This window comes from Protomyctophum parallelum, assembly GCF_964188405.1.
Source record: "Protomyctophum parallelum genome assembly, chromosome: 20".
Lineage (NCBI taxonomy): Eukaryota > Metazoa > Chordata > Actinopteri > Myctophiformes > Myctophidae > Protomyctophum > Protomyctophum parallelum.
The window spans coordinates 37,772,333-37,797,287 of record NC_139718.1 but is presented as its reverse complement, the minus strand read 5'-3'; the positions used below and the strand labels follow the sequence as shown (position 1 = coordinate 37,797,287).

The following is a 24,955-nucleotide window of genomic DNA, read 5'->3' as shown; positions in this document are numbered from 1 at the left end:
CCTAACCCTTAAACCTATACCTCGATTCTTGTCTTAAGTACCAGGTCTTATTGCCTAACTTGAGTAAACTAAAGACCTGGAGGCGTGATCAATGCCATTTGGCTATTCTTTTTTTTTTTTAAGATTTTTTTTTTGCGGCTTACGCCTTTATTGATTTTTTTAAGGGATAGAAAGTAGGCTGACAGGAAACGGGAGAGAGATGGGGGGACGACACGCGGCAAAGGCCGTGTCGGGTCCGGGAGTCGAACCCGCGGCACACCGCGACTGGATCACCAGTCCGGTGCCCAGACCGCCACGCCACGGCCTGGGCCGCCATTTGGCTATTCTGAGTGGTCAAAGAGCATTGATCACGCCTCCAGGTCTTTAGTTTACTCAAGTTAGGGAATAAGACCTGGTACTTAAGACACGCAAAATACAGCCCTAAATGTCTAAACCCTAACCAAACCCAAACTGAATATTTTCTGAATCTTTCTTTCTTATCATAACACACAACCAAGTATTCTAATACAACCACACACACGTGTGCGTGCGTGCACACGCGCCTGTAAATACACCTGCACGCAAAGAGACACGTGCACACCGGCAGCAGAATTTGGCCACATTAGCTGTGTGCTAATTACAGATTTCAGACAGACTTACAGACTTCTGTAAACCCATGAAGATACAATGGAAAAAAAGCAGAATTATTCACGTTCAACCCCAACACGATGAAACAAATTGTAAGGTTGAGATGTCAGTCTCAAACCTCTTGGTGATCTTGATTGAATATAGTTAGAAACCTTGCAAAAACAACACCTTGTGTTTTTTTAAGTGAGTTAAGTGAGAAAGATGATAATGATTAGATTGATTAGAATTAGATATTAAAAGTAAGCCAGTGTGAGAGCACATGAATGGACAGTGCCTAATACAGCAGTGCCGTATCAAGGCTATTCCGTGGCTCGTCATCCTAGGAGAAATTGTTAATCCATTTAGACTGATTCTAAAAACAGTTTTCTGAAAGACAGTGTCAGTGGTGCTCAACCTTTTTCATGTCAAGGACCCCCAGAATTATCCGTATGTGGCTGCAGACCCCCATCTGAAAATAGGTAGTTCCAGGGACCCCCCAGAAGCCAAGATTTGAGTTAAAAACGTTCGCTCTGAAAGAATATATATTCAAAGATTTGTGCAACATATTCACGATTTTTCAAAAATAGCAGATCTATACAAGCTTGTGGCGCGGCACCTAGAGCCTGGAGATCTGCTATTTTTGAATAGCTAAAGTATAACATAATGCTTATAACACCAAAAGGGGTTCCCGTACTGAATGGGTTAATTATGAGGATGGGGCTTTGTCATAAATGTCCTTAGAACTTGATGCTGTTTAATCTTCCCCTGAGTGAAATATTTCAGAAGATATACCTCTTTGTGTGAATGAACAAAGCCCACAAGTATTCTCCTACCTTCAAAGGGAGCTAGATACAGCTCTCCAAACACTATTCACAAACTTTTCGAGGGAGAGTGGCTATATGAAGGATGTGTTTTGTTATACCCAGGCGTGTACTATATACGCTGGAGAAGGTATTTCTGTTGTAGTGTCAAGGCTTGTTGTTATATCGGCTATCGGTGCTTCTTGACTGATGAAGCTTCGATTCAGCCAACGCCAACGCTCAAGTCGCAGAGAAACTCTGGCTGTGAAGGTTCTTACGAAGGAGACGAGAATCGATTCAGACCCCAGCAGTGAACACTGAATTCCAATCTATAAACGACCATAACGATTGTTTTTCACTCATTCACTCATTCTGCTCCATCAAAAACAAACTTATCAGTATTAGGCTTATACCCATATTGCTTCCAAGGTTAACAAACTTCCCACACTTTTCTGATATGAACAATAAAGCCAGCACGCGCTTTTATAGCACTGAAAATAGCAAATGACACTGATCATCCCCTGTATCACTACTTCAAACTAATGCCATCTGGGCAAAGATACAGAACCTCCAAGTGGGAAGAGGTTCGTTACAGCAGGGGTTTTGTCCCTGTCGGCCATTGCGGCATTAAACAAACTGCCCCAGGGAGCACGGTGGCACAGTTGGTAGTGCTGTTGCCTCACAGCTAGAAGGTCCTGGGTTCGATTCCCGCTCGGGACGCTGTGGGTGCTGGCGGCGTGTTTCCTCCTCCGCGTCATCAGTGCCCATACCCGAAGGCGGGGTTGGCGAAAGGGCCTTTCTGTGTGGAGTTTGCATGTTCTCCCCGTGTCCCCTATAGGGTAGGTACCCTCACAAAAAACATGCAGTAATCCTGGTCTCTAAACTGCCTCCCCCTGGACAGCCGGGGGGCGCCTGATGGAGGGGAAAGGAACTGGTTGGAATAAAGTGTTCCTTCCACGCGTTACGTCCAACCAGGGAAACTCCCCCCTGTCAGGTGTAAAGGAGCAACTTGGACACTCAGGCATGAAGGAAGCATGAGTTCAAGTCTGTTGCTCTCCCCTTGTCCCCCATATATGGGGAATAGGTTGGTGGAGGGTGTGTAGAGCCCAGGATCAAATTAGATGATTGATGATAGTGAAAAATGGGTTACAAAATCGTGGGATAAAAAATATATTAAAAAAATAAAAAATAAACAAACTGCCCCGTTAGGATGGTTTTCTGTGAGTGCTGTGTCGTGATATGTTGTTTTGTGCTAGGTTATATGGTTATGTGTTGTTTTTGGCTCCACCAGGCCGAAGGCATGGGGAGAGAGTATGTTTTGCACTCCGTCCATGTGTGTGTCCGTCCGTGTGTCCGTCCGTGTGTGTGTGTGTGTGTGTGTGTGTCCGTCCGCCCGTCCGTCTGTGTACAGCTAATTTTCCAGAACGGCCTGTTATAGCGCCACCAGGAGGCCGAGTTTTGAAAAACACATTTGTTGATATTACTCCTCCAGATTCTGACCAGAAATCCCGCAAATCGTTACACACTATCTCTATAGTCATGTGTTCAAGCCGAATCTGTCCGATATTTCATATTCCATCCTAATTGGCTAACATTGGCTTTCAAAGTTTGCAGGATTGGCCCGTTTTGAACTAAAAGCCTCAAATCATGAACGCAGCGTGCAATTTACGTGAAATCTTCTATAGTAACATGGGGGGGCGACAGTGGCTCAGGGGTAGAGTAGCCGGATGGGAACCACAACGTTCCCATTTTGAACCCGGGATATAGTGTCGAAGTGTCCTTGAGCAAGACCCCAATTGCACCTGATGTGCTGGTTGGTGCCTTGCATGGTTTCCTCCGGCATCGGTGTGTGAATGGGTGAATGGGTGAATCCCATTGACAAGCTACAGATTGCTGCTGGGGAAACCAGCTGTTTTAGTAGAGATAATACCGATTTATATTCTAAATATATATTCCTGATACCAATTCCGATACCATAACTTGCATATTGGTTGATACCGAGTACCGATTTGATGCCAGTATGTAAGAAGTCTAGGACCGTGGTGCTGAGGTTCTCAAAGTGAGGACTCTCGGGGTTCCTTGAGGGGGTTCCAAATGGACCCTTACAGGTCAGTAACTCTGAGAGTGTACAAATAAAACCAAATGGACCCTATACAAGTTATGGGGTTGCTGGAAATTAAATTGTTTGAGAACCACTGATCTAGGAATGAATACAAATGCCATTAATAATTAAAGTTAAAGTGCATGCTATACAAGTTAGTAAAATTATAATGTAAATAGTACAGTAAGTACAGTAAATAAAACAGCCGTGCAATATCACCTGAAGGAATCAAAACATGACTATGAATGAAATCATCGTGGGATAAATTACGTGGTATCGGAATGGCATATACTGGCCTACTCGCCTAAACCAACCAACCAGCATTTTAGGCATATCGGCATATAGCAGTATATCGGCAGCTTTTCCGATACTGGTATCGGAACAACACTGGTTTATATCTATGAAGTATGTTTGCGATCCTAAGCCCATCCATCTTTATACTCCGCTGCTTAATCACAAGGTTTTACTTAATGCCTAACATTTATGCCTTCGTTCTAATGACGTTATAGACTCTGAAATAAAGCTTTTGAAATGATTGTGTTAATGCCTTTCAAACGTGACGAAGCCGAGGCGTGTTCTGAGGAGAATGTACAAAATGACAGCACAAAGGCCTCCATCGTGTGACATCTAAATTACCATTATGTTGTTTACATCAAAGTTTAAAGTCTGATCACTTTTGAAGCTGTTGATGTATAATACTCCCCTAATGGTTATGCTAGTCTGTTTCAATGGGACGGGGAAAGCAATATAATACAAGCTAATGTGAAGTCTACATTTCATTAACAGCGAGTGAATCTATCATGCACGTTTCCTGAGCTGAAGTGGTTGTTGAAGCTCACTGAACATTCGAGTCTCTCAATACCTTTATTGTGATAATTGCCATTTCCAATTTCTGTTAACATGGAGTGTGTTATTGAATTACTTGACAGCACTATCCACGGATGACTATAAGTAGTTAAAGGGATTTGTGGTTGGACAGCGGTTTTGTGTGCATATAAAAAGGCAAGGCTCCTTGAATAGGATCTGTCGGATAGACACTATAAACACTTACAGTATACGTATCCATCGGGAAGGGGACAACCGCTAACTGAAAGGGCTTGTCCTTGAGACATGCCTCTTCTGTCTCCAGATGTACCTCAGGTGAATAAAAGAAGTTTTTGTCCATGCCTACCACACAAACCCGAGGGTTATATGTATCCTTTTCTTCCCTACTTCACTGTGAACCCATTGCTGAAGGTAACAACAGTCAATATCTCATCCTCGCAAAGCTTTTTTGAAAGACGGCTCCACAGCTGTGTCGTAGGGTTTCTGGACTAAATTGAAGGCAAGGCCGAGCTCACCTACCGACAGTAGATGATCCGGCCTTGACTCGTGATGCGGTTTATTGTCGTCGTTGTCCCCCCCCCCCGTCCCCCCCCCGTCCCCGAAAAATGGAAGAGGTCTCGAAAGAGTAAAGCGCCGCGTATCTGTTCCATCTTCGCCCACATAGCTTCACTGTGGAATCAAAAGGCATCTGCGTGGGCGGCCCACATCCCACCTACCTCAAGGAGACCGTCTCTCCAAACGCTTCCATTTCAACCGTGACAATCTCGCCGTCCCCTTCAGCGCGGTTTTATTCATCGCGTGATTTTCATCTTCACCCGTTTTTCAAAGACCTCTCCAATGGAGAGCGGCCTCATTGTTGAGGTGGCCATAGCTGTGCTTTGATACGGCAGCGCTGCATTCACCTTGGGAGATGTTATTGTCCATCTTGATGGAACACACTCTCTCAGGTGACCTTCTGGCTTATTACAATGAATGAATGCATCTGCACAATGCTCCCTCCACACACGTACTGTAGTACATCAGCTATATTGGACAGCTATGAAAGACATAGATCTGATCCCTGCCAAACAATTTGTGTGCACTTATATTGACTTATATTTTGTGTGTGTGTGCGTGTGCGTGTGCGCGTGCGCGTGCGTGCGTGCATAGGCCTATATATATTGATTAATTAATTTATATGAATGATTGAATGTAACGTGGCTGTTTAGAGGCCATGAAAGCATTCTGCACATTCTGCAGTGGTGTTGAAAGCATTCATGTGTGAATTCTAAATGTGCCCCATTTATCTTTCCATTGATTGACTTGTACAAAATGTTTCATTCAATTCGGTGTGCCGAGCGCTGGTTTTCATCGCAGCAAATCTTTCTGTTTGTGTGCCTGTGTCAGTGTCAAAATGCCCTCCACACAGCTGTATAGTATTCTAAATCAATTGACGGCGTTATGAAAGCTCTTCCTCGTGTTTCAAAGTTATAACCTTTGACGTTTGTAGTATTTCTTCTTCTCTTAAGTGCGTTGTGCAGAGTTTGCAAACAGCCACGGTATATGGCACTTCAAGGCCTTACACTGGACAAGAGGCATTCTGACTTCAAGTTATTCGTGTCAAGTAATGCTCCCGTGTAATCCTTAATTCGAACATTTTTATGGAAATTCCACACATTTTACACAAGTATATACTCTAATGGAACGTTCACTTCCCAGACAGCTTATACCACTGTGCGATTCCCTCTTCTTACGGCCCTCACCTCTTCTTTTGCTTCTCCTTTGGAGGTTATAGAAATGTTAACCCATTCTCACCTGAGATCAGATTCATACGAGGTTTCCACTGGACACACACTGGTCTGATGAACCCATTCTGACCTGAGATCAGATTCTAGAAATGTCAGTCGTTCTTCGATTTTTTTCAAAAATAGCAGACCTACAAGCTCGTATCGCGCCACTCGGTGGCGCGATATGAGCTTGTAGATCTGCTATTTTTCAATAGCTAAAGCATAACATGATGCCAACACCAAAATGGGTGCCCGCCCAGAATGGGTTAAGACCAAAACCACCCCTGCACTCTACAGCTCCTCTAATCCACAAAGAAACCGCCATCGCACCAGAAGACGAGAATATTCACTAGACACGCAGGTTGTTGGGGAAACAACGCTTCACTTTTCACGTTGCCTCGCATCTCTTTAAGGGCCAAAGAAACCCATTCATTGGCGTTGACACCCCAAGGTCTCCGTTCTCCAACGCTAAACCTCTCTTAAGTGCATGTGTTTGTGGAGGGAAATTGCAGAGGCTTTTCAGGTAGACACCAGCCACCATCATGGTATATGTACTACATCTCCATCAGGAGTCTCATGCCATACAAGTGTGCCCTCAGCTTTAATTACACTTTTTTTTTTTCCTCCAAAAGAAAGTGTATCTTCCATGAAAATGAGCCCAGTCTCCTAGCTGGCATTTGTGTGTCGAGAAGCCTCTCTCTCTCTCTTGGCTCTACTGGAGTGGTCGATGCATTAAAACTTGAACTGATTGATTTGAGAATGCCGTGCCATCAGCGTACTTATGCGGCCGTTCGCTACCTCTGAAGTATCTCAGTCATCAAGCTTTAGGCCAGGGATTGATAATAGCTTGACCGGCTGGGCCTTTCGTACCCATCCCTATTCAGGAGGTCTTGTATTTAGCCCCCGGACCACTTGTGACAGATCTGAAACAGCAGAAGCGTACTCACAGAGCGGGTGGAGTGGAAGGGATTTTTTTTCTCCTCTCTCTTCCTTTTCTCCCTCGTCAGAACCTCATGAATACATTCTAACCCTAACTAACTACTTGGGCTTAATGTGGAATTTCAAACGAGGTATGAGGCCAATTTATTTATTTGTATTCCCAGCGTCTTGGCGATACTCTTGAACGCGGTGGTATAGCGGGGAGGATAATCTCTGTCTTTCATCAGCAAAGTGGCGTCGCATACAAAAAAAAAAAAACCCATCAGTAATGTATTCTCCCATTGATTGACGCTCGCTCCTGCAGTACTAGGCAACACCATTATTATCATGCAAAGATTCCAGCTCTGCCCACAATAAAATCATTGTGTCTTGATTCAAGCTGTCCTAGCCAAGGTGTTATAATAGCTCGACTGGTGTTTGCTTCATATCGCCTCTCACTCCACAATCGCTGTCGTCCTCCCCGTCAACGTCTTTACGCAGACTAAATGGACTTACCCCCCTGTTGACACGGCGTGTTCTACTACTGAAGAATGCAGCCGTTGGCTGTATATGCAACAGGTGATGTGTTATACAAGCCACACATGCATGTAATATACTGACTGACACACTGCTTTCACACTGACATGACAACATATACATCATCGTGAGATCACATTATTATTAGAAGGTGCATGTTTGTCTTTTAGACAAATATATTAGATTGTTATGTTAACTATAGCACACAACCCCTCTCACTACTACCACCGTGCACATGCACGGACGCGCACACGCACGGACACTCATACACACACACACATGCACACACACGCAGACACGCACGCGTGCATGCAAGTACACAAGCACACACACACTCTTGCCCCCCCCCCCCACACACACACACACACACACTCTCGCGCAGACACGCATACACACACACACACACACACACTCTCACTCTCTCTCTCTCTTGTTGTCTCGGTTGTCTGCATGTTGTTCATGATTTAAACGCAGTAACTTGGTGTTACGCACGCATGCATGCAAGTACACAAGCACCCACACACACACACACACACACACACTCTCACTCTCTCTCTCTCTCTCTCTCTCTCTCTCTCTCTCTCTCTCTCTCTTGTTGTCTCGGTTGTCTGCATGTTGTTCATGATTTAAACGCAGTAACTTGGTGTGAATGATGAGGATATATCATTCCTATAATAGCTGTGATGTGTGACAGCATCATTTAGTATAATTGTTTAACAAGTTATCATTTCAATATTTATTCATCTGTTGTTTGTATAGTTTTTTTAATCCAGGAAGTCAAATAGGCTATACAAGTATACAACATATAGTATAATATTGTGAATGAAGAGGTTTACTTATACGTGAATTTACCCAATATAAATGTGAGTTTTTATTCAATGTAACTTAATTATTTTAGGAAAATATTATAATTCTCAAGATTATTTTAATTATTAATAGCAACTAATTACAAAATAATAATTATAACAATAGTAAGAATGGCTGTTATTGTATTTTAATATTTATGTTTCTGTGTGTATTGTTTTTTGTTTCAATACAGATAATGAGACAAATGAATCAATCTAGTGAATAATTCTGGACAATATGTTTTCTTATAGGCAGAGGTGCTTACCCGCAATCTGTTTTAATTAGTGCTACAATAACCAGTCTAGGATCACAGGGGCTAACTTGGCTCGAATCACATGTCTGTGAATGATCGTGCAGGCTTGCTCGCCTGGTTATCAATCATTGCATCGGGGATATCTTGCAATGTAAACGCGTGGATAACACGGGACATCTGCTCTTTAGACACGGCGTTGCTTCTTGGTTACCAAACGATTTATTAGAGACAGAGAGACATGTACGAGGGAAGGAATAATAATAGGTCACTGGCTGCAGCATAAAGAACAGTCCTTTCTACGGGGGGCATAGAATTAGGTCTCAATACGCAGGTGATAATATAATTGAATCTGTCAGTGTCAGTTTATACATCAAAATATTACATCCTCTCTCTCTAAAAAAATAAATAAAATAGAATGGTGGAGTTGCAGTTCAAAGCGCCGCGGTCCACACAGAAGAACAGAACAGGGAACTGTGTCTGTGTGTGTGTGTGTGTGTGTGTGTGTGTGTGTGTGTGTGTGTGTGTGTGTGTGTGTGTGTGTGTGTGTGTGTGTGTGTGTGTGTGTGTGTGTGTGTGTGTGTGTGTGTGTGTGTGTGTGTGTGTGTGTGTGTGTTGCACTGCACGACCAATTTATTGCCGATGAACATATGGCCAATATTTTGTTTCACGTCACGGCGCTTTGGAAAACAAACACAATGTGTAATGTTAGCGAGTCAGCAGGACGCACAGCCACTTGGGCAGCTATGCAAACGGCACTTGGACAATATGAGAGGGGAAAAAGGAGCACTTGCTTTCCTGGGTATATAAAGCACATCAGGCTTATCTTTGCACGCACTCCTGACTCCCATTTGGAGATATTTCATTAACTCTCTCCTTTCCTCCCGTGCATGCTGTGTTGTGTTTTTTAACGCCTATACTATAGAGCTGCCTTCACACGCTCAGCCCCATCCTTCCACCGATATAGGTAAGATAATTGTAATTGTGCTCGCGTTAGTTTCCACATCAGACTACTATTAAGTATATATATAGCCATTTACTCTTTTTTAATAGGCAATGCATTTTTTGTCCTATATACTATTACTATTACCCCTGCGCATTTACCCTCAGACTTTTGGCATAGTTGCTTAAATATATTAATCGATAATTATTATAAAGTGATCTGTGTTTTAGCATGCTTCTCTTCTGATTTACACGCCCTTGTGGCCATATCGTTTCGGGTCATATGTGGGGTCCAACACAGACATGAATCATGGGGATTTTCATGATTTTCATAAACCTTTTTAAAATTGTAACCCTACCTATTTGAGAATATATGGAATGCTGGTCTCTTTATAAAATATAAAATAATGTCACATTTTTCTACATCATTGCATGAACAGGGATAGGCCGTGCAGTTAAATATCTATAAATACACACCTGTATAATTGCATTAAATGGATGACTCTTAATAGGCCTGTATGCATGTTATACTTATATATACAGCAAATATACACACTCACATACCACCAATATCCGAGACATATTACATATAGTTGTACACATAGCTAAATGAGCTAAAACCGTGGTGGGGCAAGTAATAAGTATTATGTGTTTTTTTTTTAATTGTCGACACCCCCTGCTGTTTCGCGGCGTCGCCGGTAGAGTCCGCTAGAACACTGCAGATGTCAACAGCTGTTAACGCTATTAGTGCACTCCAACTAGACTGTGCTCTCCTCAGCAGAAGGGCAGCCTGTCTATACCGGTGCCATCATCTCTATAGTGCCGTGCGCCCAAGATCTGCACCGTGCGTGGAGGGCTTTGGGAAGTCGTATAATTGCGTTTGCAAAGGGTGTGTGACTGTGACTGTGACTGTGTGTGTGTGTGTGTGTGTGTGTGTGTGTGTGTGTGTGTGTGTGTGTGTGTGTGTGTGTGTGTGTGTGTGTGTGTGTGTGTGTGTGTGTGTGTGTGTGTGTGTGTGTGTGTGTGTGTGTGTGTGTGTGTGTGTGTGTGGTGTGCACATGCAGCAGCACACACGCGCGCACAAATAATAAGAGAGTTGTTTCTCCTCCCTTATATGTGATTAATCCATGTCTCACAAAGACTCCGGCGATAATGCCCCCATGGTGTCATTGTGATATTGAAATAGGAAGTGATTAAAAATAATAAACCTCCCCCCCTTTTTAAAGTAATTCGCCTCGCGCACTAAACGATAAATGGGTGGTGGCGCGCGCGGCGGGCGTGTGTGGCAACGTTAAAATGCACTGTTACAAATAAACTGGTATGGTTGTGCTATGTGCATGTGCTGCGCATGGTGTAACAAATGGAGGGCGCGTCTCCTCCGGCGCGGACGCGACTATAGCTAATCTCGCCGTGACATATTTAATCATTAGAGGGAGAGGAGAACGAATAAAGACCCCGGCGTTGTTGTTTTTTTTTTTTTTTGTGCCTGGAAGCGAAAGGTGCCTGCATGGGATTTCTTTTTCTGGGAGACCGACTCGTTCGTTTCCAAATGATTTGTGCCTCGGGGGCCCCCGGCGCCCGGGGCCATGCACGGCTTAGCCCCATAAATAAACCGGGGACTTCGGCTTACCTGCATATTATATATTATATACAGCCTTTTAATCATTTGAGCTACGGCAGGAAATGTGTCTTGTCACTCTCCATTCATCACAGAACGGCCCCGCCGGCACGGTTACCTTTATCAAACGCTTTAACGCCGCGCCCGGGGGCGGCCCAAAAAACACGCTGAAATTCGGCGATTAAAGGGATGGAATGATCAACGCTATTATTGACTTTCCCGCGGCGTTTCCATCGCATTCAATCGAATATTATATTTATTTAATCGGGAATATAAAGGCCCTTTTCTTCGCTTATTTGGGAACAATCGTACCCATGGAAATTTGGAAGAATGTAGGAAGGGAATTATAATTCATCCGTGGGGCATTTTTCTTTATTTCTTTTCTTTTTTAGTTCATTTGAAAAATTAATTGTTTTTTTATTGGATGAATCCATTCTTGCTCTGCTGTGGAAACGTGATTGAAAATCCGTGATTGGGACGTCCTATAAGCTTCAGCATCCTAAAAAGATTTAACACCCCATAACCAGCTTTAAAATGATGATAACCAGCATTAAAGAGAGTCATAATAAAATGCTCTGTTTCTATTATCATTTCAACTATAGAAGTAGCCTAATACATGACTATAGCCTAATAATTGTATTGGCAAGAAAATTGGCAAACAATAAAATATCCTGTGAAGAAATTATAGCCTCAAAACTCAATTGGAAATACTTTATATTTGAGGATCTTACTTGGTGACAACTGCTCTCTATAATCACAGCTGGCTCTGTTGAACCCTAGATGAATCTGTAGCACTTAAACACACACACACACACGCACACACACACGCGCGCACGCGCGCACACTTGGTCACTCAGAGAGTGCGAGAATGATAAGGTCCAGCTTGAGAAAGCCAAGGCAGCTGTGTGTGTGTGTGTGTGTGTGTGTGTGTGTGTGTGTGTGTGTGTGTGTGTGTGTGTGTGTGTGTGTGTGTGTGTGTGTGTGTGTGTGTGTGTGTGTGTGTGTGTGCGTGTGCGTGTGCGTGTGCATGCGCGCGCTGTGCAGCTGCATCCAGATTTGACACCTTTTTTTCTTAAACAGATTTCTTTGTGTATTAGGCCTATATCTTATATATCTTAATTATTATCAGTTCATTCATTCATTGGATGTTCTTGGACAACACTATAGGTCTGTTTCCTGATAATAATAATAATAATAATAATAATAAATAAAAATAAAAAATAATAATAAGGGTAATAATAATAATAATAATAATAATAATAATAATATAAGCCTTACCTATAGGCCCAGTAGTCTATAGGCTATACTATAATAAACTATTATTATTAATTATTATTGTTGCTATTATTATTATAGCCTATTGTCTATATTATAACCTTATTATATATTATTTATACATCTGTATCCTGAATATATGACTATAATCACACCCCATTTCTAATGGTCCACATCTGTGTCGAGTATTTCAAAAAGAAAAAATCTCCAAACCCTCTGAGCAGAATGATCGGCTGAGCATGTGAGTGTGTGTTTCGGCCTGTTTGAACTACCTGTGTGTAAACAGGTAAACACACACAGACAGACAGACGGACACACAGACAGCAGAGCAGACATCACTGCTCTCCAAGTGAAGTACTGAACCACTTCAGGCTCTGTGGAACATTTACCACCTTCCTTCTTCCCCTCCAGAACCTCCCCACATCCCGGTTCAACTGATCAAATACATCCCCGAGAACACGCTCCCATGCGCCGTGTCACCAAGAACTAGCAACCCGCTAAACCCAACCCACCCATGCACCCCCCCCCCCCACCCCCCCTGTGTCCCCCTCCCTCCGTGTCCCTGGAAGCCTTAATGCCACAAATAAGCACGGATAAGCTGAATGACACGCGTGGTAAAGTAAAGCTAAGATCTCCATGCACGGTTTTTGGCTGCAAACACTGCAGAGAGCTATATAGGCTAAACCAACGTTTGGGTTTTTTTTCTCTCTCTTTTGTTAGACGAAATATGGTCTGAAATCAGAACATTCGGTTGATTTCAGGACATTATTTATTACAAAATATATAATAATATTTGTTATAATAAAAAAGGTGAATGCTGTTATATATTATAATTTAACCAGTAATAAATGAGACAAGCGTCACTTTTAAGCCAAGCCAAGAGCCGGGAATATTTCACTTCAAGTTCATTGGCCAAAAAAAAAAAAGACAAAACTAAATAAACATATACAAACATAATATACAGTCACCACTCAGTCCCTCAAGCTTAAAAAACAAACTTGCAAGCATATACGACCAAATATTGTTGAAAGATTCCTCCGTGCATGGTGCATGCATGCGGTCGGTGTGAACCTCTGTGCCCTGCATGGCCGGGCCTGGCCTGTCCGTCCCTGCCCGGCGTGCATGGTGGTTGCTTGGTATAGGGTGGCGGGGTATAGGTATACCCCCACCCCGGCCCCCACACGGAGGGTATAAGCCATGCACGCATAGGCAGCCAGCGTCGCTTCTTTGGTGGATCAGGTCAATAACCTCTCTCTCTCTCTCTCTCTCTCTCTCTCTCTCTCTCTCTCTCTCTCTCTCTCTCTCTCTCTCTCTCTCTCTCTCTCTCTCCTCTGCCCAAAAGCCCCGTTCACCTCAATGGAGCCATTGTGGGACGCAGAGACCTGTGATTAATTCTGCCCAAGTCCCGAGAAATATTTACTTTAGGCCTAATGGGTCAGGTGGTCATGACGTTATATATATACACAGAGAAGCTGCTATAGTTACAAGCTGATAATGTAGATATGTTTAGATTATATATAAATGATATATGATTGTGTTTATTAATAGCTGTATATGAACATCAATTTATCAACATTAATGACTTTCTATGGTTATTATATGATTATTATATTTATCATTGATAAATCTAGCCTAATAATAGCCTGATATTAATGCATTAAATAAGATTTATTTTGGACCTACACGCAGTCACATGCAGGACCCATGGTAATAAAAATTAAACCACTGAAAAGCAATTAAATACAAAGTACAAAGTCATGCAGAAGATAGATGCTATATTTTCAGACTTGTCTCTGTGTGTGTGTGTGTGTGTGTGTGTGTGTGTGTGTGTGTGTGTGTGTGTGTGTGTGTGTGTGTGTGTGTGTGTGTGTGTGTGTGTGTGTGTGTGTCTGCGGAGATGAAGGAGTTTTTCTTAATATTGTGGAAAAGGGATTGGTGGATTGAATGAAGAGATATAGTCCATTGAAAGCGGTTGAATGCCATGACAACTCGGAACAAGCTCAGATTTATTCCACACAGTTAGAAAGCATTGTGCCGCGGGGCGTCAATCATCCATTATTTCACCGCAGAAATAAATGCAAAAAGGAGGAGAGAGAGAGAAAAAACTGCTGCGGGACAAAAGCATCCAACAGGAGCCGGACATTTGTCTACATTTCCCCCATTGTCTGCAGCTTAGCAATCGGTTTGTATTTGTGTTTGGCCCGGTACCCGACGACCACCCAGGATGAGCAGGCAGCAGAGAGAGAGAGTGAGAGAGAGAGGGGACTTTAGAAGGGGGGGAAAAACCGTGAAAACATTGTCACCCACATCACATACTGGAGAGGAGGCGACATGGGAGCGACTGAGAGAGAGAGGGGGACACGACTGAAGGAAAAGTCTGGAAGAGGGAAGCTAAATAGAGTAGTTTATTTACTCTGTATAGGCTAGGAGGCTACGACGGTGTCGCTTGTCGAAAAAAGAACAGATCTGTAAGTGGAGTTAAGCTTGTATGTTAGTTTTTCCCCCCCAAGCGACGCCGACAACGCGAGCTACAACTCCAAATGCGACAATACAAACAATGATATGGGCTAGTATATGTGTCAGCTCTCAAGAAAAACGCGAGGTTGAGCTGCTTGAGCACTTTGTTGTGACAACAAAATGTTAGACATCTGTTATAGGAGGAGAAACGTGGCCTATACACAAAACATACAAATAAAACAATATATAATTAGAAATATGACAAAAGGGACATAACATCGTGGTGTTCATGAAGTGGCTTATTAAAGTGATGTGAAAATGCATGAACGAATAAAAATGTGCAAAGCAATTACAGTAGGCCTCATAATCAATGGTGTGCGACCTTCTTATATATATATATATATTGATTAATAATAACTATTATTATTATTTTATTACATTTTTGTTTATTCTATTAATTTGAACTTTATTTTTGACACACGTGGATCCTCAACTAACTGAAGAAATGCAATATAATGCACCATTATTATTATTATTGTATTAATACCATATTATTTTCCTCGCTATATCCATATAATTGTCAATGGCTCATTTGGCTGCATGCATGCATGGGCCTTTACTCTCGTGAATGCTTGCTTAGTGTTTTCAAACAAACAGAGCCCTCTCGTCCCTAAGCCCTGGCAAAAATATTGACAGAAAAGGTTTACATAAATTAGCTCCCCGAAATGTTGAACAATAGCTCCTCTTTCCTGTGTGGATCCCATCGAGAAAGAAGAAAAAACAAAACAAAACAAAGAACCTAACACTTTTGTGCCTCCATCCCAGGAATGCAGATTCTGTCGACTTTTTTTTTGTTCATTAATATTAGTATTAGACCTATATTTGCGGAGAGAATAACTCATGGGAAAAAAGCGTTTTGCATGCGGAGCAATTTGTTAAAACGGGGCTTTTGAGTATTCCGAGCATAAAGCTATAGCCTACTTGGAGGCCCTTTGTATGTAAATAGGGTGTAAAAAAGGCCCTCCCCATCTTTGTAATTAATTGACACGTTACACCACTCATCATGTTCTGAAGCACCAATGGTAGAGCCTCGGATCTCCCCAAAACCCACAATTTCACATCTGCAAACACTGTCTTCATCCACTTGACTCCTAAGACCCGCCCACACGTGGCCAACCTTTTTGCTTTTTAATGCTTTTTCACTGCAGGTTCATGTGTTGAGACCAACCTTATATGGACCGAGCAGGGCCGGTAATGCTTTATTTCCCCTGTAAGCACCACAGCAGTAGCACACAGCTAGCCGTCCATGAGCCAGATATAGCACTTATAGCAAGCCACTTTGGCACTCTTTCCTATTGGACTTACACACACAGAAACCGACCAAACCCCCGAACGAACCGCGACTGCTTGCTTGCTTTCGTCTTGTTCTCCTCGTATATGCAGGCGACGCACGCTTAACATGGACAGTGGCTCATTCATGATTTGTTTTGACTGTATAGTTGCAGCGTTATTATAGCTAAGAAGAAGCGGCTCATATACAAGTACAGTGATCTTATATTTTGCTGAAACATCGTCTTGTTTTTTTTGTTTTTGTCTGTTTTTTTATTAAAAAAAAAAAACAATAACAGAGGATTGCCCCAAACGGACGCAGCAACTTTTGCTCCCTGCACATAACGCCCCGTCCAGAACATGTCGCTGAGCAGCGCCACCAAGACGGGCTTTTCTGTGAAGGACATTCTGGACCTGCCCGACACGAACGATGAAGACGGATCTATCACTGGAGCCGAGGAGGACAACGAGGGCTCCGAGACAGGCGCGTCCACGACGAAAACCACTGGAGTTTTGGTGCAAAGTCCGCTAGAAAACGTTCCCGGTCTGCCTTTAAAGAACCCCTTTTATGACAGTAGTGACAATCCTTACACGCGATGGCTCGCCACGACGGATAGTATCCAGTATTCATGTAAGTATTGTCTAAGAAAACGATGATCTTTTTAGGGCTTAATAGCTCCAGAATAGTGACTTTTTTCCTGGATATTTAATATTTGATGGAATGATGGTTCTTTGTGCACAGTGCTGCGCTCTCATCTTGAGGCGTTGAAAGCTCAACAATTGTTTAGTGCACGTTATGTAGATTCATATTTGATTCACAGAGCGCGTATAGCCGTATACATGGTGGTGGAATAACCATGATTTGATTTTTAATCCATTATAGAGCGTGCATGCATGCATGGCGTGGTGGAAAAACGGGATTTTTCACGCTGGGTTTTATCTGGGCTGGGAACTATTATGAACCTTTTAGACTCTGCATTCTATGAGGATTTACGGGCAGACAATACGAGCTTTGATGCTCCAGTGAAGAGACTTTGACTAATGGTTCAGCTCTCTCCACAATACAGAACTATACACTTATAAAGCCTAATTTAACCTATGGATGTGGCACGACGGTGTCGTTAACCCGAATATATATGATTTTTCTACAAGCACACATGCAGCCGTGCGATGAAGTATGATATAAGCTTGACATTTTTATTTATTTATTATGCCGTTTGTATAGCAACAATAGACACTTTTAACCACTTGAACTCATGCATATTCTGAGGAAACATATATCAGATCTAAGCATACAGCGCATCAAAATGCAAAGAATGTTGAGCTTGTAGATCGGCTATTTTTGGCAAAGAGATTTGGTGTAGGCTACTGTGTAGAGTAGACGGACAAAAGAGGTCCATGTAGGGCAATTTGCAACCCATGTCCGTTTTACTAGAATAGGGTTTAAGTGGTTAAATGCTTTGCACCTTTTGCCAATGGTTATGTGCATTGTCTTATTGGTGAAAAATGTCCAACGTTTTGCATCGTTTTTTATAAAATGTCATCATTTTCACAGTGTTTGTGTTTTGCGCAGTGCACGGTCTGTCCGCCGGCTCCCAAGACTCGGCCAAGTCGCCGGAACCCTCCGCGGACGAGTCCCCGGACCAGGACAAGGAGACCTCGAGCAACGGCGGCAGCGACTCCGGCAAGAAGCGCAAGCGGAGAGTGTTGTTTTCCAAGGCCCAGACCTACGAGCTGGAGCGGCGGTTCAGGCAGCAGCGGTACCTCTCCGCGCCGGAGCGGGAGCACCTCGCCAGCCTGATCCGTCTGACACCGACTCAAGTGAAAATCTGGTTCCAGAACCACCGGTACAAAATGAAGCGAGCCCGCGCCGAAAAAGGTATGGAAGTGACCCATCTCCCGTCTCCTAGACGGGTGGCCGTGCCGGTCTTAGTCAGGGACGGAAAGCCTTGTCATACTCTTAAAGCTCAGGACTTGGCGGCCTCTTTTCAGGCTGGGATCCCCTTCTCGGCGTATAGCGCCCAGTCACTCCAGCACATGCAATATAACGCGCAATACAGCGCCGCAGCAGCAGCGTCGCAATTCCCCTCAGCGCATCACTTGGTGCAAACGCAACAGTGGACTTGGTGAAAACAAATTATAAAACAAACAAAAAAGAGACTGGCGGGCGAGCTGCCTTTTGAGAGCACAATAGGGAGTTCACGACAAAGTAAAAGACTTTTCCATTCTTGCAGCTTTGACCCTTATATCGGTTTCGGGGCTCAATGTGTGCGCCGTGTTTACATGTTTTCGTAAAAGAGAACTGGGTCGAACTATGGGTCCTGCCTCCTCCTCCTCCCTATAGATTTTAAAGAATGTCAAAATGCTCTTGTGATTATTATTTTTTTGTAAAGTATGTTGTGTGTTGTAGAAATGTTTTTTCTTTTGTCCTTCCGTGTTATCAGCACGTACAAAACCACTTTATAATTATAGAAGAATTTTTAATTTCATTGCTTCTTTTATGGACCGAAAATATTTATGGCCACGAATAAACATTGGCAACTTTTAGCTCTTCTTTCTATTTGTTTTCATTTTTCTGTAAATACTTTGTGGCACTTGTTTGCAACAAGAAAAGTTTAAGGAGCGCTTAGCTGCCTGGAGATATACATATTTCCAACTTTAAAAATAATAATTACGGAGTAACTTTTTACTACCGTGTCAGTTTCCATTGTGTGAACAACAGTTAAGTCCGCGGCGTTGATGGTGGGAAATATCCCCGTTTTTATAAGGATTTTAATAAAAAAAATGATGTGTTTCAGAAATTATACGCTTTTTTGGTTTACGTGTCCTATATTGGATTTGATTAGCTTTGAATAGAGTGCGTAAACTGCGTAATGGTGATGTGTTTAGACGCCATATAGAGCCAGTTGCTTTAAGTGGACAGAGAATGGATTTTGGGGCTGACTGTGTGTGAATAAATCTCCCACTCGCGCACTTGAATTCTTTTTTCTTTTGAGCCAAATTTAATCCGTATAGATTTTGTTTTTTTCCCTCCGAAATGGATCCAGCTCCTTAATAAAGAGGCCACGGCGTTCACTTTGTGTTGAAATGGGACTAAAATCCACTCACTTAATAGAAGAGGGCTTCTTCAAGCTAAGAAGCTATTGAGCGAAAAGCTCTCCTTATTTTAGTAAACCCCACAACCGCTCGCGACCAAGAGCGTGTACCATCTACTACCATGTCCATGATAGTGTGGTGGTATAGGATTTATTGATTTACAATGTAATGCAACATGTTTTATGATGTTGTTATACGTTACAACGTTCATTATTTGAACAAGAATAATCAATAAGTCCCATATTATTTTACGACAAGTCGGCAGCCTTTATTAAAATACTCCCCATGCACTGCACATGCACGGTGCATTCATGGGCTTAATTTTAATGTTTTGATATCGCTGGGGATATCACATTATATTGTTGATATCATTAAAAGTTAATAGGGGTGGATTGTAGCTCATTTGTGTCAAAAAGATACAACTCAACCAACCCAGAAACCATGCGGGACAAACTGCTCCCCAGTGAATCACACGCGGGAGCGCATTGCGGATTATCAAGACTCGATTCAATATCTTGGGTAAATATGATAACCAAGTCGAAAATCCATGCATTTTGTTTGTCCGAGTGCCTAAAATCTCACGACAGATGCTAGAGTCGCCCCTATTATCGCTAAACAAACAGGCTAAATTGACAAGATTTGCTAATTATTGACAGAATTGTGTCCCGGGGGGGGCTCGGTGGTGCCTTTTGTGGGACACGGCGACTCAATTTGTCACAAAAAGGGGTCTGTGTTTGACCACCGGGTGAACACGGAGGCTAAATAAGACGTCAATAATCCATGACGTTTCTTTCACTTATTTTTGTTTCTTCGCCATGCACATTGAATAAAAATACCACATTCCATTCAGTGTATACGTTCGCTATTTGCCGGAAAAAGCCTTTTGTGTCTTAACTCTTAAACAATTAAATTAGCTAATTCGTTTTTGTTGCACTAAACGCATGCACGTATAAAGTATAAACAAACTCTGTGTGTGTGTGTGTGTGTGTGTGTGTGTGTGTGTGTGTGTGTGTGTGTGTGTGTGTGTGTGTGTGTGTGTGTGTGTGTGTGTGTGTGTGTGTGTGTGTGTGCGTGCGCGCGTGTGCGTGTGTGCGTGTGCGCGCGCTGTGCACCGTGCACGTACGACAGTGGACACTGCATGGACCACATCAGCGAATTAGCACTTAACATGGGAGGCTGAGTAGGTATAAACCAACCGACGAATTTGAATTATCAGCCTGTTGTTCCTATAATGCACCATGAAGATCCTTCCAGATCGGACATTCCATTTAGCCATTAAGACATGGTTCCCTCGGATTTAAACCCCTCTCTCTCTCTCTCTGCTCTCTGTGTGTGTCTGACGGGGCAGTTTTGTGCACTCTCTCTTGTCGTTGCATAATAGGCTACAATATAGGCTACACACCACCACACAGAAAGAACACACACAAAGGCCCCGCGGGGCCGCAGTTCCCCTGCATGTTAAGAGAGGCGTTCCCGCGTGTGTTCATTCCATTTGAGTCCGAGCTTGTAGTTGTTTTAACAGTGACAGCTATTATTAGACTGCTAAAACTGACGTAGGCTACAGATTCTGCGTGGGTTCCTGCAACTTCTGCATGTGCAGTCCGCGGTTTATTTAGGTCCACCAGTTTGTCCCTGAATGGCTGGATCAGGGGAGATGAACCCCTTTGCTTTTTTGTTGTAAGAGCTGGAGCATGTCAGTCGATGCCCTTGTGATCGGGTTCACTTGCAACAACAAAAAATCCTCAGTGTCAATCCAGACTCCGAAGAGTGTCACACACTCTCTCGGAGTTTGAATTGACACTGAGGATTCTCACTGGTGTTATTTATTTCCATATGGGCAGCTGCATGGACCCGAACAGGGATGAGGGGATAGAAAGGGATCTCTCTTTCTCGCTCTCTCTTATAATACAAACCCCAAATTGTGGTCCACGGGGCTTTTCAAATAAAGCATTGTTGTCTCTCAAAGAAAAACGAATTAAAAATTCGCGCTATATCTATTCTAGAAGCCCCTCCATTCACAGATAAACAGGGAGTCGTTCATCCTTGATAGAGCTATGCTAACAACATAACAACAGCGCCCTTATTTCCAGACTCAAAGAGTGATTATTGTCTGTCTGACGGACGGTCGGTCACTGCGGCGAAAAACTATTTCCAAACTCCCTTAATTCCAGACACTGTTCTTCCTTGTTTGCTTTGAGTCCAAGTGGTGCGTTGGCCTTTTCTAAAGTGGCTTCACGGAAACAATTTTTACGACACGATTTTATGAATAGACCGCATATATAGCCATCAGGGCATGCCACGCGTTTATACATATAGGTTTTAACACTTTTTAAAATGTTAAATATTTACCCATCAAATGCCATGCTCTGAATTAGGCCCATTGGATCACTGAAATTGTTGGCAAAGGTATAGTGTTGGCATTTTATGATTTTAAGCATGCAGGTATAGCCTAATTGATCATTCTCCACCTCCTTTGATCTGCATGGTTAAAGTTTTTATTTATTTAATAGATCTTGCAGGTCTTGACTGTCTGGCGGACTATTATAGGACGAAGCCACAACGCCTTGCAAAACGAATACCGAATCAATTAAGTGAAGTATACGATTAAGCTGTCATACCTAACCATATCCAATATCAGCCAGTATATCATATACATACATAACGGCACAGCAGGCAACGATGGCCTGTTATATATACAGACCATTGGTGTACAATAATTCCAATATGTTATAGGCTATATCATGTCTTCTCTTTTCTAAATGTGATACACCCCCCCCCCCCCCCACACACACACACACACACACACACACACACACACACACACACACACACACACACACACACACACACACACACACGCGCGCGCGGGTATTATTTCTTCTTCTTATTATTATTATTATTATTAGTGACTTCTAAAGAAAAATACATCTGAACTATACAGAAAATACAGATACACATCCACGGATATTTGCTATACTTAACTTGTACCATGTTGTAATCATGATCCCAAAGTGATGTGACCAAAGCAGCTGCATATCTTAAATAAACTTAAGCAGCGATATAACACGCATCTTTGCGTGGTGCACTGCACCACCACCACCACCACTATAGACAATAGTTCAGGAAATCTGCACTTTGGGACACCATAGATCTTCGTCATCCTGCCATTTGAACCTCGACATGAATCATATTCTATCATGTACATCTCCAAATAAACGAGGATTTCAAAGCTATAATAAGCGGCGCTTTCATTTAAAGGAAGCAATCTGGTTTTATTGCCTTAAAGCAGATCCAGATTAGATCCGCCCGTGACACCGCGCAGATATTAAAGAGAGAGAGAGAGAGAGAGAGAGAGAGAGAGAGAGAGAGGAAGAATAGAAAATGCACCTCTCAAAATAAGTGAAGGGGCATGTATGTTACCCCTCGTTGCCACTAGATGGAGGCAGAGCTCCATAGTTGGATGTTGTAAACCGAGCAAATATAATATTCCTGACAATCAAACTTCATGCTTTTGACAGAATATTCTTCAGCACAGATGCACCGTTGTAATCGTGTCGTGTTGTTCAGATAATTGCACACAACATAAAATACTGATAAACGAACAAGCAACTATATGAATGCTTCTTGTTCTATATAGTTATTATATTAACGTGGATGACGGTGAGAGAGACTGTCATTGCAAGTGCGTCCTTGTTCATTTAGAAAACACTACTACTCGATATACTGATTATGGATGATGATAATAATAGAATGAAAGTGACAATCCGTTGAAAATGTATGTATTTATTTATTTATTGAGAGAGAGAGAGAGAGAGAGAGAGAGAGAGAGAGAGAGAGAGAGAGAGAGAGAGAGAGAGAGAGAGAGTCAAGGTAAATCCGCGGTGTGGCGCAACAGGATAGGACGAACACAGGCAATCGTTTCTATAATGGAAATGTACAATAGATCTAGTAAATGAAATTCCTTTAGGCTATAAAAGGAAGATATATTCCAACAATATAGGCTATAATCAGCGGTCGAACACACGGATTTTGGAGCCTTGATAGATCAATTAAACTATGTATTTCACATTAACCAATAGATATTTAAAGCCTATAGTAACTTTAACGGTTTAAACTTTTCTGATTCGTATAACATAATATATATATAAATAATATATTGGCTCAATTATTTACAAAATATGTGTGACAGACTCCGACATGCCCATGGGCCCAGACTATTGTGCATTTATGATTAAATAGGCTACAGTCATTTGATTTAACGTCAATAGACCGATTGATTGATTGATTGATTGATTGATTGATTGATTGATTGATTGATTGATTGATTGATTGATTGATTGCGGTCCTTCATACTCAATGAATCTCTGCAGTCATTCTGGCCAGAGGATATATAGGCCTATTGGTGAGTCTGACCTTCAATTAATACCAACTATTGATGACCTTCTATAATCAATACATGCACATATATAGAAGACATGTAATATGGTTAATTTTATTTCATGTAAAGTGACTGCCTACTTAGAAGAGCTCTATATATAAATCTGTGCTATTATTAGTGAAATGTACATATAGAGTGAAAATATTAATGTCGACTGGTGGTAGAATGAAAAAGGCTTAATTTATAGGCTACTCCATCACAAGAGGGCGTAGCTTGCCAAAAAAAGAGAGCAGGTCCAAGCTGTTGGTTTAGCTTCTAGGTCACTCCTTGTAATGAGAGAGAGAGAGAGAGAGAGAGAGAGAGAGAGAGAGAGAGAGAGAATGAGGACGTCACTTAAAACTCACATCGCAACGATTTTTGGAAGTAGAAGCCTAATTTATCACGCATAATGTATGCGAAAATATCAGACCTTCCTCGCTTGATGTTTGCTTTTCCCCCGTTGCGCGGCAACCAACGGGCAAAGTCGCAAAGTATGAACACAGGCTTGATTTCTGATTCAGACCCACGTGGGAGAAGTCTGGAAGACCAAAATGTGACGTCACACAGACATTGTGACTTCACATGGACGAAAACACGCGTTGTGAGTTGATTTTGTCATTTGGAGCAGCTGCATGCGTCATTGCGTCTGTGCAACGTGGTCCTGTCGCCGTCTTCCATTGACAATTAATGGTAGACTGCATCTTTGCTTCTGACTGTGTGTGAACGCAAGTAAGACTAGAGAGTATAAAAGACTAATATAAAGACTAAGGTTTTTTATATTTAGTCGACTAAGACTAAACAATTTCAGAAGACTAAATAGGACAAAGACTAACACTAAATACATCTAAATCTGCTGAATAAATTAGCACTGCATGCACAGAGGTGGTCATCGGAGAGGACACCGTGACTGTCACACCTGTAGGGGGCGTCCTTGTGTCAAGAACACACAGCGGGGGGTCCTCATCTCTGAGTTATACGTCTCCTTTAAGACAGTGGTTTTCAACCAGTGGTCCGGGGACCACCAGTGGTCCTTGAGGGGCTTCCAGGTGGTCCCCATGCAGCTAAATGATGGAGAGTTAATAACCAAAAGGACCCTTATCTTTAACTCTAGGGTTTCATTTTACACTCTCGAGTTACTTTTTGTTAAAGGACCACTAAACCACTTTTCAACC

At 42.5% G+C, this 24,955-nt stretch overlaps 1 protein-coding gene across 3 annotated transcripts; it reads left to right on the top strand.

The window, feature by feature from the left end:
• Positions 1-16,582: 16,582 nt before the first annotated feature.
• nkx2.2a (NK2 homeobox 2a) lies at positions 16,583-18,400 on the top strand (the record flags this gene model as incomplete). Of its 3 annotated transcripts, none has more annotated exons than XM_083792541.1 (2): positions 16,583-16,901; positions 17,844-18,400. In XM_083792541.1, the coding sequence occupies exons 1-2, from the start codon at positions 16,631-16,633 to the stop codon at positions 18,398-18,400; spliced, it is 828 nt and encodes a 275-aa protein (XP_083648667.1). In that variant the 5' UTR covers positions 16,583-16,630. The 3 variants fall into 3 exon arrangements, with proteins under 3 accessions (XP_083648667.1, XP_083648668.1, XP_083648666.1); XM_083792542.1 differs by having other exon boundaries at positions 17,826-18,400; XM_083792540.1 differs by having other exon boundaries at positions 16,583-16,910; positions 17,826-18,400.
• Between the last annotated feature and the right edge of the window lie 6,555 nt (positions 18,401-24,955).